General features: G+C 63.1%; 1 protein-coding gene across 2 annotated transcripts; it reads left to right on the forward strand.

Moving 5' to 3' along the window:
• Positions 1-367: 367 nt before the first annotated feature.
• Positions 368-10,397, forward strand: NUP50 (nucleoporin 50). Of its 2 annotated transcripts, none has more exons than XM_055142579.1 (8): positions 368-665; positions 2,186-2,264; positions 4,815-4,898; positions 5,223-5,388; positions 6,330-6,971; positions 7,365-7,446; positions 7,540-7,658; positions 7,920-10,397. In XM_055142579.1, exons 2-8 carry the CDS (start codon positions 2,196-2,198, stop codon positions 8,120-8,122), a joined length of 1,365 nt encoding a protein of 454 aa, XP_054998554.1. In that variant the 5' UTR covers positions 368-665; positions 2,186-2,195; the 3' UTR covers positions 8,123-10,397. The 2 variants fall into 2 exon arrangements, with proteins under 2 accessions (XP_054998554.1, XP_054998555.1); XM_055142580.1 differs by lacking the exon at positions 368-665 and adding an exon at positions 1,021-1,333.
• The last annotated feature ends 3,876 nt before the right edge of the window (positions 10,398-14,273 follow it).

Genomic DNA, 14,273 nt, shown 5'->3' on the forward strand with positions numbered 1-14,273 from the left:
TAACCTTTAACCGTGCGGGCGGCCTTTGTCCGGGCGGTGCCGGGCCCGGGCCGGCCCCCACGGGCGCGGAGACCGGCTCAGGGGGACCCCCAGGGCTCAGGCCCGCGCCTCGCCGTGCGGGGCCGCCGCTGCGGGGTCCTCACGCCTTCCCAGCCCCGCCTGAGCCCCACACCCCGCCCCGCGCGCTCGGAGTCCCCAGACGCGCCCGCCGCTGCAGGCACGTGACCCACGCGCGTCAGTTCCCGCCGCGGGCCGGGAGTGCGCCTGCGCGCGCGCTTGCGCGGGCCCGGCGGCGGCGGTTTCCCGGCAGCCGCGCGCATGCGCCGCGGGCCGCGGTGGGCGGGGCGGCCCCGGCGCGCCTGCGCAGTGACTGCGCGCGGGCGTTTCTTCCCTTGCTCCCGCGGCGAGAGCCCAGCTACAAGATGGCGGCCCCGAGCGCGCGGGCCCCGCTGCGGCTGGCGGCCTCGGCCTGACGCACGGCTCCGCCCGCCCGACTCGGACGCCGGCCCGCGGGGGTCATGCTGTTGGCCACTCGGGCTCTGCCGGCCACCGCGTCCTCCGCCGAGCCCCGCGCCCCGGAAGCGACCGCGCCTCCCGCCGCCGCCGCCGCGATCTCGGAGCCGCCCGGCGCCGCGCCACGGTCTCGCGAGAGCTGCGGCCGTCCGGTGAGGGTGCGGGCGGGGCGGGACGGGACCGGGCTGGGGGCTGGGCGGGGGGATCCCGGGATGGGGGGAGCCGGGAGGGGCCAGCCTTGACGGGGGAAGATTCCGGGAGGGACGAGTCGGGATAGGGGACCCCGGGGGGGGGGACCAGCTTGGGTGAAGGGGACGCCGGGGGGGGACCAGCTGGGATGAAGGGGACCCCGGGAGGGATTAGAGGGATGGGGGACCCCGGGAGGGACTAGAGGGACGGGGGACCCCGGGAGGGACCAGCTGGGATGAAGGGGACCCCGGGAGGGACTAGAGGGACGGGGGACCTCGGGGGACCAGCTGGGGTGAAGGGGGACCCCGGGAGGGACTAGAGGGACGGGGGACCCCGGGGGAGACCAGCAGGGATGAAGGGGACCCCGGGAGGGACCAGCCGGGACCTTGAGGTGACCCCGGGAAGGACTAGAGGAACTGGGGGACCCCGAGAGGGACCAGCTGGGATGAAGGGGACCCCGGGAAGGACTAGAGGGACGGGGGATCCCGGGAGGGATGAGCCGGGCTGGGAGAACCTTGGGCCTGAGCGGCCGGAGGGGGACCCCGGCTGGGGGGCGGGGAAGGGGGCACAGAGGAGCTGCCTGGTGGTGGTCCCGAGCGGGGGTCGAAGGCTGATGGCTGCTGCCAGGGAGGTGTGTCTGGCGGGCGGTTGGCCCCCTTCCCGCCCTCCCTGCCCCCTTTCCCGCCGGGTTAGGCACACGCAGGGCCCTGCCCCTCGCTCCCTAGAGGCCCTGGGCTGTCTTTCCAGGCCTGGAGCCCACCCTGCGCCCTGCCTGGCCTGGGCTCCCCCAGAACACGCAGAACCGCCTGCAGGGTGGCCTCACCTTAGGAGCCACACGTTGTTTCTTATTCTCTCTCTCTCTCTCTCTCTCTCTCTCTCGCGCCTAAAAACAAACCTTCTACCTAGTGTGATGCTTTGAAATAAAAGAGGGGTTTGGCCCAATCTTTCACCTTCTTTCAAAGGCCCGGAGACTGGCCTGCGTCCTTGGACCCCGAAACACCTCAAGCCTGAGTCGTAATCCGGGGCGTTTCTTCCACGTTACCATCTAGAACTTGTGCAGAAAGAGGAGTTCATGGCATTTTTCCCCCCGACAATATTTGTCTCTTTATGTTGTGCGAAAATAAGGTTTTTGTTCATTGGGGACCTTGCCTGGAGGTGCTCAGACTTCCTCCTGGCTCTGTGCTCGGGGATCCCAGGCCTCGGGTGCTGGGTCCCAGGTGGGCTGTGTGCGAGGGAGCGCCTCCCTGCTGGGCTGTCTTTGGTTCCGAGCTTGCCTTGCACGCAGGGGCTCCGGATTTGATCGCTGGCACCCATAAGGTCCCTGGAGCTCCGAGCAGCTGCACCCAGCCCCCCTCTGCCCTCTGCACAGGGAGGCAGACCCCACCTGTGCTAGGGCGAAGCCAGAAGGTCTCGGACATTCTGTATTGATGTGCAAAAGTTGACTTTGTTTCTGACTTTTTTTTTATTTCTCATGGTTAAATAGATCCCCCAGAATGGCCAAAAGAATTGCAGAGAAAGAATTGACAGACCGGAACTGGGATCAGGAAGATGAAGCGGAAGAGGTAAGTGGCTGGTTTCCCGCGGCCATAGGTTTGAGTTCATTTTGGGGACTTTGTGCTGGAATCAAAGAGAGCGTCTCTCCTGGGAAGTAATGGTTTCTGAGGCTCTGTTCCAAGTGTGGAAATGGACTGGGAGCATTTAGATAGACTCCCTGCACTACCGCCTTCGCGACTCTGCTGTGGGGTTGAAGCACTTTGGAGCTTTTTTATGTGTGAACTCGGGTGTTGCCCTGACAGCGGGGAGCCATCACTGCCAGCACCCTGAGTGAGGCACTCGCCCGCCCGTGGCCAGCCCCTGTGCCCTGTGCCCAGCTCCGTCCTGGCACCCTGTGTGGTCCCCTGCGCCTCCAGAAGGGGGCGGCCACCTTCCTGGCCCTCGGACTCTGGGAGGACGCTGCTGCCTGTATTTCATCATCTCCGCTTCAGGGACCTGGCGGCCTAACAGCCAAGAGTTTAGATTGGCCTCGGGCCTTTTTTTTTTAATTTATTTTTTATTTTTTTAATTTTATCACCATGTGGAAAGTTACAGAGTTCTCAGGTTTATGTCTCAGTTATACCGTATTCAAACACCATCCCCTCACCAGTGCCCATATTCCACCACCAAAATCCCCGGTATACCCCCCGCCCCCCACCCCAATGATGAATTTCACTTCATTTTCATTTCACCTTGATTACGTTCCATATTTCAACACAAAACTCACTATTGTTGTGGGAGTTATACCCCCAAACAAGATAACACTAATAAGGAAGCATTTGATAATTAGTTTTCCATTAAAAGATTGTATGTTTTCAGGTTTTAGAAAAGGTAGCGCAGCCGCGTTAGCGGCCGCACGGCTCACATGTGTCCCAGTCCCGAAACCCAGAGCCATGTTAGTTGCTGCTCAGTGTCGCCAGGGCTCCATCTGGAGAAGGTGTGCTGGCGGCACCTCCTCCTTCCGGCTCCCCCGTGTTGCTGGCCCCAATTCGGGTCCGGAGCATTTTCCGGGCCGCGTTGCTCACCAGAATGCCTGCTGCTTCTCTGTTGATTGTGGCAAGATGGCGCTGAGGGTGGGTCGAGGGCGTGACTTCCGGCGGCCGGGACCAGTTGGAGTTTTGGGCTGGCGCCTCGGGCCTTTCTTGATGGGAAAGTTGATCTTCCTGAAATCAGTGTTGAGTCAGGCTTTTGACGTTTGACTTTGGGACCACGCCCAGGTGCTCAGGGGTGCCTCCTGGCTCTGCACTCAAGAATCAGCCCTGTCGGGCTCGGGGGACCCTGATGGATGGCGGGAATTGGCGGCCTGCAGAGCAGACCTTAGCCACTGCACTCTTTTTTGTTTGTTTGTTTTTGTTTTGTTTCGTGTTTTGGGGGGGTCACACCCGGTGATGCACAGGTCACTCCCTGGCTCTGCATTCAGGAATCACTCCTGGTGGTGCTGGGGGACCCTGTGGGTTGCTGGGAGTCAGCCTGCGTTGGTCGCGTGCAAGGCAGAAGCCCTCCCCGCTGTGCTGTCGCTCCAGCCCCGCCCACTGTACTCCTGCTCCGGCCCTCGGTGCTTTTTATTCGGTTGTTTTGATTTTGCTGGGGGGGGGCCACACCCAGTGGTGTTCAGGGCTCGCTCTTGACCTGCTAGGGGTCATTCCTGTTGGTGCTTGGGGGACCCCGTGTGGTCCAGGTGCCTCGGCGCCCTCACCCCTGCACCAGCTCCGGGCCTTGCCGGGGGCTCTTTCACCTGTTCCTCTGCTGGTGGCGCAGGGGTGAGACCCAGGGCTCTCGCGTGTGAGGCCACGCTTGTTACTTTGGGACCTTAAAGATCTGAGGCCTCCTAAGATTAGCTGGTCACCACGGTTTGCTTCGGCCTTAAAATACTTGAGGGAGTGAGAGTTTCCCTGGTGTGGAGAGTAAGACCTCAGGGACCAGCCTGGGCCCAGTGTTGCCAGGCGGCTCCTGACGGACAGACGGACGCAGGGGTCTTGCGGGTGTCGTCAGACCCGGAGGACTGAGCAGCTGCTGGAGGAGGGACATCACACCACACCACTGCAGGGCCGGGGCTTGAGGGCCCGTGACAGGACAGCCGTGTGGTGGCCCCTCGGGTTCGTGCCCGAGCACGGGGCCACACGCTGAGGAGGACGGTGACGCGGGCGTGGTGGGGCTGTCGTCGTCTTCAGACGGTGGCAAGATGCTGCGTGTATGAGTGAGTTTCCGAAACCGGGTCCATGACCAGCGAGTTGATGATGTTTTGAGACCGTGGATCAGCCTTGGGAGACTCCGTCTGTCTGTTAAGGGAGACCGTGTCCGGGGTGAATCTTCCCGGTGTATCTGAATCTATCTGCAGTATTTGGAGGATGGGGCGCGACTGGCCACAGTTCCCCAGTCCCCCAGTCCCTGTCTAGATTCTGGCCCCTCTGTGGCCCCGAGACCCCTGGTCTGTCTGACCAGCCGGCGTAGGAGTCCCCGGGAGGGTCACCGCGCTTCTTCCCAGTTTGCGCTACAGCTTTCACTTCAGACCCTGCCTGTTAGGTCTGTGGCCCGCGGCGCCTCCGCTCGGCCTCACCGCTGTCGCCCGTGTGCCTCAGGTGGGGACCTTCTCCGTGGCCAGCGAGGAGGTCTTGAAGAACAGAGCCATCAAGAAAGCGAAGCGGAGGAACACCGGGCTTGAGGTGAGTGTCGCCTGGTCACTCGCCTGGGGTGGGGTGTCCCCCCGGCCCCTGTCACTGGCCTGAGGGGGGGTGTCCCCCGGCCCCTGTCACTCGCCTGAGGGGGGTGTCCCTCCGGCCCCTGTCACTCGCCTGAGGGGGTGTCGCCCCGGCCCCTGTCACTCGCCTGAGGGGGGGTGTCCCCCCTGCCCCTGTCACTCGCCTGAGGTGGGGTGAGTGTGCCCCTGGCCTGCTGCTCTGTGCGCGGGGCCCGGGATTCTGGTGCTCGGAGCTGAGGTCACGCTGGCGCTGCCCGTGCGCTTCTCTCTGACGAGTTTTTTATTCCAGTCTGACGGCGGCGGGGCCTTCAAAGGCTTCAAAGGCCTGGTGGCCCCTTCTGGAGGAGGCGGCTTCTCTGGCTTCGGCGCGGCCATGAAGCCCTTGGAAGGACTCTCGAATGGGACCAGCGCGACCAGCTCCCCTCCCCTCTGCAGCACCCCCAAGGCCGCCTCAGGTGAGGGCCCCCCGCCCCGAGCCCGGGGGGTATGGCTGGCAGTCCGCGGAGACCGTAGAGGTGGTGGCATTTTTGCCTTGTGGGGGACACCCAGTGGTCCTCAGGCCACTCTCAGCTTGCGTGGAGGTCACTCAAGCGCAGGAACCGCGTGTGTGTGTTGGGAGGCGGGGGCTGGCCTCGGCCTTCTGCCCGAGAAGTTGGCCGCTCGGGGAGGTGGGCAGAGCCCTGGGCTTGGGGCCACATCGGACTCAGGTCTCTGACGACCAGCTGTGCTGTGGCCAAGGCCTGACCCCTGTGTCCCCAGGTAAAACCAGAAGGACCCTCAGTCCACCTACGAGGTGAAAGGAGGACAGGGCCCCCACTAACCTGCTGTAAGGGGGGGCGCCTGTGAGCCTCTGCCCCGCCCCCCGCTGCTCCATTCCTGTCGGGGGTGTGTGTGTGTGTGTAGCTGATTGAGTTAAGTGCTTTTCCTGAAGATGCAAACTCCGTTGACGAGTTCATCTCCACAGTTTTGGGGATTGTTTTACACTAAAGCCGTATTTTCAGCGTTGTGCAAGGTAGTCACCCTTTTAAGGGAAAGAATTACTTTAAAATCACAGGCCTGTCCCAAAGAGCGAGTCCGGCAGGGAGGGTGCTGGCCTGGCTTGCGACCAGCCCTGGTTCAATCCCCGGCGCCCCATATGGTCCCTCAAGCACCGCCAGGAGTGATCCGAGCACAGCCTTGAGCGTGGCGGGGGTGGGCCCCCATCCCCCCAGCCAAAAGGAAATTTCATGCGTGTAATGTAGACTACACCGGTGCAGCTCCCAAGTAAAGTGACAGTCTGTAGACGTTCACATACTTCGTGATTGTCCCCAAGCCTGGATCTGACCAGTAGGAAGCAGGACGGTGGGGTGTGAGAATCCAGACGGTTTGATCAACCGGTTCAATTCCCGCCGCTCAGCGCCCTCAGGATCTGCTGCTGTGAACGGCCCGGCCTCGCAGGTGGACACGAAGAGCCCCAGCCCCAGGGCGAATGGGGGCGGCCAGCAGCCCCCCGCGGGCCACGGGAGCCCCTACCACAAGCAGCTGGCCGCCCTGAACTGCTGCGTGCGCGACTGGATCGTGAAGCACGTGGACTCGAACCCCCTGTGCGACCTGACCCCCATCTTCAGGGACTACGGGGAGCACCTGGCCAGCATCGAGCGGCGCCACGGCAGCGGGGCCGGGAGCCAGGCCGGGGACGAGGCCGCCTCGGAGGCCGGGGGGGCAGAGGCGCCCCCGGGCCTGGGCGCCCCCAAGTCGCAGCCCGTGTCCACCTTCTCGTTCCACGGCAGCGCCGCGGAGGACGCCGCGGAGAAGGCAGAGGCGCCGCCCGAGAAGAAGGGGGAGCCTGCGGCCGCCCCCACCGCCTCCTTCCAGTTCGGCCAGAAGCTCGACGGCTCCGTCCTGGGCGCGCTGAGCCCCGCCCCCCTGGCCGGGTTCTCCTTCTCCTCCGGGAATTCGGGCCTGTTCGGCAAAGACGCCCCCTCCGGTAAAGCGGTGGCGGCGGCGCCCTTGCCCGCGAAGGCGTCGGAGGGCCCCGCGGAGGGCAGCGACGGCAAAGGTGACGACGGTGGCCCCAGCCCTGGGCTGGGGGTCTGCAGGGGCGAGTGAGGGCGGGTGGGGGCGCAGGAAGGTCTGCGGGAGGGTGTGGCCGTAACACGGCCCACCTGGGTTCGAGGACTTGACAGCACAGCTTGCCCTCCCAAAAAACGTTCTTTTGTTTCCCGTCTTCTGTGGCCGCGTGTGGTCACGTGGACAGTGGGGTTGAAAGGGTGGGGGGCTTTCACAGCAGGTGGTCTGCGTAGCCCGCCCGTGGCTGTAGGGGCGGGGTCTGCCCCTCCCGAGGGGGTGCTGAGGAGAGAGGGGCCGCCTAGCAGCCCCCAAGCACTGAGCAGAAGAGCCCGGGTGGAAACGCCCCTTTCCTGCGGGCTGAGTCCGACTCCTCCCGGGACAGGCGCAGAGGACGAGGACAGCGATGAGCCGCCCAAGGTCACCGTGACGGAGGTCAAGGAAGAAGACGCTTTTTACTCCAAGAAGTGAGGACGAGGCTGGGGGATGGGGCAGGCCCGGCCGGGGCCGCTCGGGGGTGTGTGGGGCGCAGTGTCGGTACAGGCCTCTGCTTCCCGCAGGTGCAAACTATTTTACAAGAAGGACAACGAGTTCAGGGAGAAGGGCGTGGGCACCCTGCACCTGAAGCCCGCGGCGAACCAGAAGACACAGCTGCTGGTGCGGGCGGACACCAACCTCGGTGAGCGCAGGGCGTGGGGGCGGGGCTGGGGGGAGTGAGGCGGGGGCCGGCGGGGCAGCCGGGGGTCTGGACCGGGGGTTTCACTCCGTGGGAGACGGGCTGATGGGGCAGCCACCGAGTGGTTCTGATGGTGTCAGGACCTGCCGTGTGTCTCGGCACCGTTGGCTGCTGCTGCGGCCCGGCCTCAGCCTGGGAGGGCCGGGCCGCGGGGCGCCCCGGGTGTGAGCGGCGCGGCTGAGGCGTGCTCTCTGCCGGCCGCAGGCAACATCCTGCTGAACGTGCTCATCCCGCCCAACATGCCGTGCACGCGCACCGGCCGCAACAACGTGCTCATCGTGTGCGTCCCCAACCCGCCACTGGACGAGAAGAACCCCAGCGCGCCCGCCACCCTGCTGGTGCGCGTGAAGACGGGCGAGGACGCCGACGAGCTGCACGCGGTGCTGCTGGATAAGCGCGGTTCCTAGGCGGCCGCCGGCCCAGGCGCTGTGGGTAGCCCAGAGCTCTGTGCGGAAGATGAGTTTGGCCAATAAACCTTTCCTGTTGAGTGTCGGGAGCCTGTGCGCTGCCTTCTTGGGAGCTCTCTAGCGCGTCCTCAGAAGACTTTGGACGTTCCTTTCTTAAGCTGACCGCAAGTGATCTCTTACTGGACCGAATCAGGGTATAATGAGGGTCCCCAAAGGCCGCCCGCCCCCGGGCCGTGGGACCTGCTGCCTTCTGGGACCCGGACCACGCCAGACTGGAAGGAAGCGTGCCAGAACGTGCCAGAAGAAGGTGCTGGAATGTACCGGAACGTGTGCGGGCTCCTCGCCTCCTCCTCTGGGCCTCTTCACGCCTCTTCCAACTCTTCCTTCGCTTTCCTCCGCTGCTTTAAGGCTGAGACGTGAGTGGCGGCGGCTGGTCTAGACTGGCTTCCTCCCGCCCCGTGGGGACGAGCGCTTGGTTCCCAGAGGAAGGACGTGTCTCATTCTTGGGTCTCGTTGCCGCGTCCAGGAGCCGCTTCTGACGGCCTGGGAGGCGGCTCGTGGTCCGTAGGCCGGGGACCAGCTCGCAGTTCCAGAAAGACGCCGCAGCCCCGTCCCGCCGCAGGAGCAGCCCTGGGCCCCGCGTCCCTCCGTGCAGGAGCCCGAGCTGCTCCTCCCTGTGAGCCATGAGACTTTGCAGAAATGCAATAAGGTCACGAGACGCTCCTGTGCCTCGCCGCTGCCTTTGATCCTGTTTCCGTTGGCTGGGGCGAGCACTGAGCGACGGGCCCTTCCCCAGGGTCGTCATCCTGGTTCTTCTGTCCCCTCGTGTTCTTCAGACACCGGCCACGTTCTAACTGAATTCATGTTTGTTTTGGCTGCCTTCCCGAACAGTGTTTGGAGTCACCTCGTCTGTGCTGGGGGGCCGTGCCGTGCCGGGGTCACACCTGGGCTCCCACCCGCAGCCCTGTGCTGCAGCCCTCTGAGCCGCCCCCAGCGCCCCTTCCCCATCCGCCTGCCACCCCGGGGCAGTGCCCGGGCGCTCCCGGCTGTGTTCTGGTGTTCAGAGCGTCTCGCCCCCTCCGGGAAGGCTGCTTAGGCCATTGCAGAGAGCAGAGTCGCTTTTTTCAAAACACACTTGTTTTTAAGTGAAACGGGTGGGGGTGGGGCGGTGTCACTGTCACATCTTCATTCTCCAGTACTTGGGCACAGCCCGGCCCATGCTCAGCTGGGCTTCCCGCTGCTCTCAGCGCAGGGCTGGGCGGGCGGGTGCCCGGGGCCCCCAGCAGACGGGGGTGGACAGTGCCCACAGCCATGCTTTGCCGGGGGGTGGGGGGCAGGGGTTGGTCGGTCCTGGGCGTGGCCGGCGGGAGGGGCTGGCGCAGAGGCCCATGTGTATGTGTGGCTTTTACTGGGGGGGCCCTCTGGGGCCACAAAGGGCTTAACTTCCTCCACTGTGTTAACAGCTTTATTCTGCTCCGGGGACTTAGATTTATTTTTAACAAAAGATTAGAAATTTTAATATATTCAGTGTGGACCGAAATGCACATTGTGAGCTTGAGGACCCGCCTGGCGCGCAGCGCGGCCTTCCCAGAGGCCCGTCTCCGCCCAGGCCGGGTCGCCCTTGTCCCTCTGAGCATTCCCAGGAAGGCAAGCCTTGCCGCCAGGACGAGACACCAGGGCTGGCCGCGTGTGTCTGGCCCGCGTCCCTGCTCCTTCCCCCAAGGGCAAGGCTGACCATTGATGCTTCTCTCTCAAGGGTGACTGGTTTACAAATGCGATTTTAAATCCTATTTTTGATATGCTGCATGCCAAAAACGCCTGCGCGCTCTGGCCAGGACCACGGGCTGCTGGTCGGCGGCCAGTCGGACCAGCCGGCCCCGCTGGGCGAAGGGTCAGTGCATGGCCTGGCACCCTTGGGGCGCCCCCGACACCCCCAGCTGAGTCTTCGTCCTGGGCCACCAGCGAGACTGTTCCCGAGAAACTGGACAGTCTGCTAGGACCCGGGGGGTGCTGTGAAGCCCCCCCGAGTTCTGGCCTGTCCCTGCTGGGCAGGACCGAGCACCCTGTGTGGGGGGCGAAGCGGTGACAGGGAATGACACCAGTTTTAGCAGCCAAATGGTAAATTGTTTGCTTTCTATTTCCAATCAGAAATGTTTCCTAAAGCAGAAATACTTGAACCGTCAGGCCGAGCACTCACAACAGCTTGTGTTCATGCCATGCCCCGCGGCGGGTGTGTATAACCCACGAAATGTGAATAAATGGAAAGTGAACTGCGGCCTGGCGCCTTCTGTTGGGGGGGCAGCGGAGGGGGCCACGTCCAGGTGCTACAAGCGTGTGGGGACAAGGGTCTCGGCAGTGTGACAGGAGAGGCTCCAGGGCCCCAGGGCAGGGTGGTTTCGCCAGTCAGTGATGGCCCTGGCCCCTGCCTCAAAACTAGCCTCTCCAGATTATTTCGGAGGTGGCGGGGTGTGGGGGGCAGGAGAGCACACCCGCCGGTGCTCGGGCCTCACTCCCTGGGGGCTCAGGGGCCATCTGTGCTCCTGGGGTTGCGCCTGGTGCTCCCATCCTATCTCTCTGGCCCTCAAGGACAATTTTTTGGGGGCGGGTCTTGGTGCCTCACCCGGCAGTGCTCAGGGCTTACACTTGGCTAAGGGCTCACTCTTGGCGGCTCGGGGGTCCATAGGAGGTTCTGGGGATCAAACCCAGGTTGGCAGCATGCAAAGTGAGTGCCCTACCCGCTGTACTGTCTCTCTGGTCCTCGAAGACATTTTATTTATTTTATTTATTTATTGCTTTTTTTTGGGTCACACCCAGCGATGCTCAGGGGTTATACCTGGCTTTGCACTCAGGAATTACTCCTGGCAGTGCTTGGGGGACCATATGGGATGCCAGGGATCGAACCCAGGTCGGCCGCGTGCAAGGCAAACGCCCTACCCGCTGTGCTATCTCTCCGGCCCCCTCAAAGACATTTTAAAGCTAAAAGTGATGCGGGGGCGAAGCGATAGTCCAGCAGGAAGGGCCTTTGCCTTGCATGCGATTGACCCAGGTTCGATCCCTGGTATCCCATAGGGCCCCCAAGTACCGACCGCCAGGAGTAACCCCTGAGCATTGCTGGGTGTGACCCAAAGAAAATAAAAAATAGACATAAAATAAAGCTAAAAAGATCAGGGGCTGGAGCAATAGCACAGTGGGTAGGGCGTTTGCCTTGCATGCGGCTGACCCGGGTTCGATTCCCAGCATCCCATATGGTCCTCTGAGCACTGCCAGGAGTAATTCCTGAGTGCAGAGCCAGGAGTAACCCCAGTGCATTGCCAGGTGTGACCCAAAAAGAAAAAAAAAACTAAAAAGATCAAAAGTTGAGGTGTTCAAATTTTGTCTCTCCATATCTTTTTTGCTTTTATTTTTTTTTTAATCACTGAGACAGTGATTAAGACAAGCCTGTTCAGGGCTGGAGCGATAGCACAGCAGGTAGGGCGTTTGCCTTGCACGTGGCCAACCCGGGTTTGATTCATCCCATATGATCCCCCGAGCACCGCCAGGAGTAATTCCTGAGTGCAGAGCCAGGAGTAACCCTTGAGCATCACCAGGTGTGACCCAAAAAGCAAAAAAGACAAGGCTGTTCATGATTGGGTTTCAGTCCTGCAGTGTTCCAACACCCGTCCCTCAGGTGTTTTCTTTTTGTGTGACTTGAAAATACTGTTAGGAGCGACTCTGTCGTGGTGACATGGAGCGTGTGCAGGCCAGGCCACCCCTGCCCAGGGTCACCCCAGCCTCTCCCGTGGTGATGGTCGGTCCCCAGCGCATCGCTGAGTGTGAGCCCCCATTCCCAAAAGGGTAAGCCCTGGGGCCAGAGTGGTAGCACTGCACCGTGGGGAGGGCGTTTGCCTGGCACGCGGCCAGCCGGCTCCAGTCCCCACCACCCTACAGGGTCCCCGAGCACTGCCAGATGGGGCCCCCAAACAAAGCTAAGAGACATGAGGGGCCGCTTACCCCAGGGGGCCAGTGGGTGGAGTCCGGAGTTGTCCTGACGTGGGGCCCTGCTCAGCTGCTGCTGTGTCTGCCCGGGGACCCCGGGCCCATCACAGCAGGGCTGGGGATGGGGGCAGGAGCATCGGCACAGCGGGGAGGGCCCTCGCCTTGGCAGGTGGCCGGCCCAGGTTCAGTCCCTGGTACCCCCTACGGGCCCCGAGCCCACCAGGAGTGATCCCTGAGCACAGAGCCAGGAGTCAGCCCTGAGCACTGTCAGGTTGTGGCTCCAAATACCAGGGCAGACACAGGGGCCTGGGCACATGCTTGTGGTCGTGTCGCACGCCGCTTCGTCCAGCGAAGAAACACGCAACTCGGAGATCCTTTTGGCTGCGATTTATTCAGGAACTTTCTCATGCATTAGAGAAGAAAACGGGAACGGGGACAAGGAGGAAAGAGGGAAGCATGAGGGGCAACCGACTAGCTAGGTGACTTCCCCCCTTATATACCTCTCGCTGCCTGCTTACGCCCACGTGTCTGCATCTGATAGGTTAGTTACAGCTTATGGGCGTGGCAAGACATCCTGTTTCCTTATTAGGAGTTGTTTTTGAAGCACACAGGTGTTGATTACGAAGAACGCTACAAAGCATGGTCCCGTGGAGGCTCTCCACATGGTTGAGCTGGGTCCACCCCCCAACTCGGGTCCACCCACCACGGCGGGCGTTTGCTGCAGCAGCCCCCGGGCCAGGCTGGTGTGTATCTGGAACCCGCTTAGGTTTGACAGCTGCATCTACCCCTGAGTAAAAGAATAAACGGGGGAGGGGGGAGGGGGGTGGGGGGTGGGGGGTGGGGGGGAGCCCTCGGGCGCAGCACACACTTGGCGTGCTGGAGGTGTGGCTTGACTCCTGGCACCTCAGGGCCCTCTCAGCACCCCTGGGTGTGGCCCTGCAAAGAAGAAGCGGGAAAACCCACTGGGAACATTTCACTGGCGAGTGGGGCGTGGCCGTGAGCCCCCTTGGCCTCTGTCCTCCCCAGGGGAGCGCGGGAGGGGGGCAGGCGCCCGGGCCGGGCTCCGTCTCTCTCTCTCTCTCTGGGAGCCAGCAGTGGGGCTGGGAGTGGACGGCGCGGAATACAGGAAGTCGCGGCACCCCGGTTCTTTCCAAGTGGGCAGAGAATCTGTCGATTCATCGGCTTCGAGCCGGGGCGGAAGAGGGGAGGGGAAGGAAAGTCGCTGACAGCTGGGCCAGTAGGTCCCCTCGGTGGCCGAGGAGGGGGATGGCGCGTCCAGGTGCTGCTGGCCGTTTCCGAAAGGCTCCGCTGGACAGACCCTCCCAGGCTCCCCCACGCCAGGCGGGGGGCGCGGATGTTTACTGTGTAGGTGTTTTCATGAGCATCCAACAAGTACCAAGCCTCAAGGTTTTCCCCGGGAAACGGTAGGGGCCTGGCGTGGGGCTAGGGTGGGCCTCGCTCCCGCACGAGCCCCCAGGGGTCACTCCCCAAGCACAGCCAGGAGAAGAGAGAAAAGCTTGACGGGGTGAGCCCGGCCAGAGCCACCAGAAGCTGGGAGTTTACGGAGCTTCTACAGCTCGCATCCAGTGCTCCCTTGTGGGGAACAAGCAGTGAGCACAGACGCTACGGGTATCTCTGCTTCTCTCAGGTTCCGCTCGACCGGGCCCTTGGCGCGCACCCCACCCGCCCCTGTGGTCCTGAGGGGCTCGGAAGAACCCTGGGTTCCCGCATGGCCCTGCGTCACCTACCAGGACCCCTCAGTGCCCAGCTGGTGAAGGGATGAGGCAGAGCCCGAGCCGGGGCCGGCTGCGTGCAGGGCAAATGGGCAGACACGCCGCCCCCCGCCCCCAGGTGCTGTACGCTCCGGGCAACCGGACTCCGGCCGTGTCCGAGCTTTCTTTCCGAGTGCAGCCGTGCGGCGTGGGCCTGTGTGCGGGGAAGGCCGTTCTCGGCTCCAGTCTGGAATTAAGACCGACCAAGGGGCACTCCAGGGTCGCGGAGCTGTCCCCGATGGTCCAGGCACGACCCTTCGAGCTCCAAACGTCAACACGAGTTTGACGGGAAGAAAACCCATCCCCAGGGCCTGCGTGCCCGGGTGCCCAGCACAGAGCCAGTGGGACCCAGGTGGAAACCAGTGCCAGGCCTGGCCCAGCCCCCCCGCCCCCGATGCCCATCT

This window comes from Sorex araneus, chromosome 6, assembly GCF_027595985.1.
Source record: "Sorex araneus isolate mSorAra2 chromosome 6, mSorAra2.pri, whole genome shotgun sequence".
Lineage (NCBI taxonomy): Eukaryota > Metazoa > Chordata > Mammalia > Eulipotyphla > Soricidae > Sorex > Sorex araneus.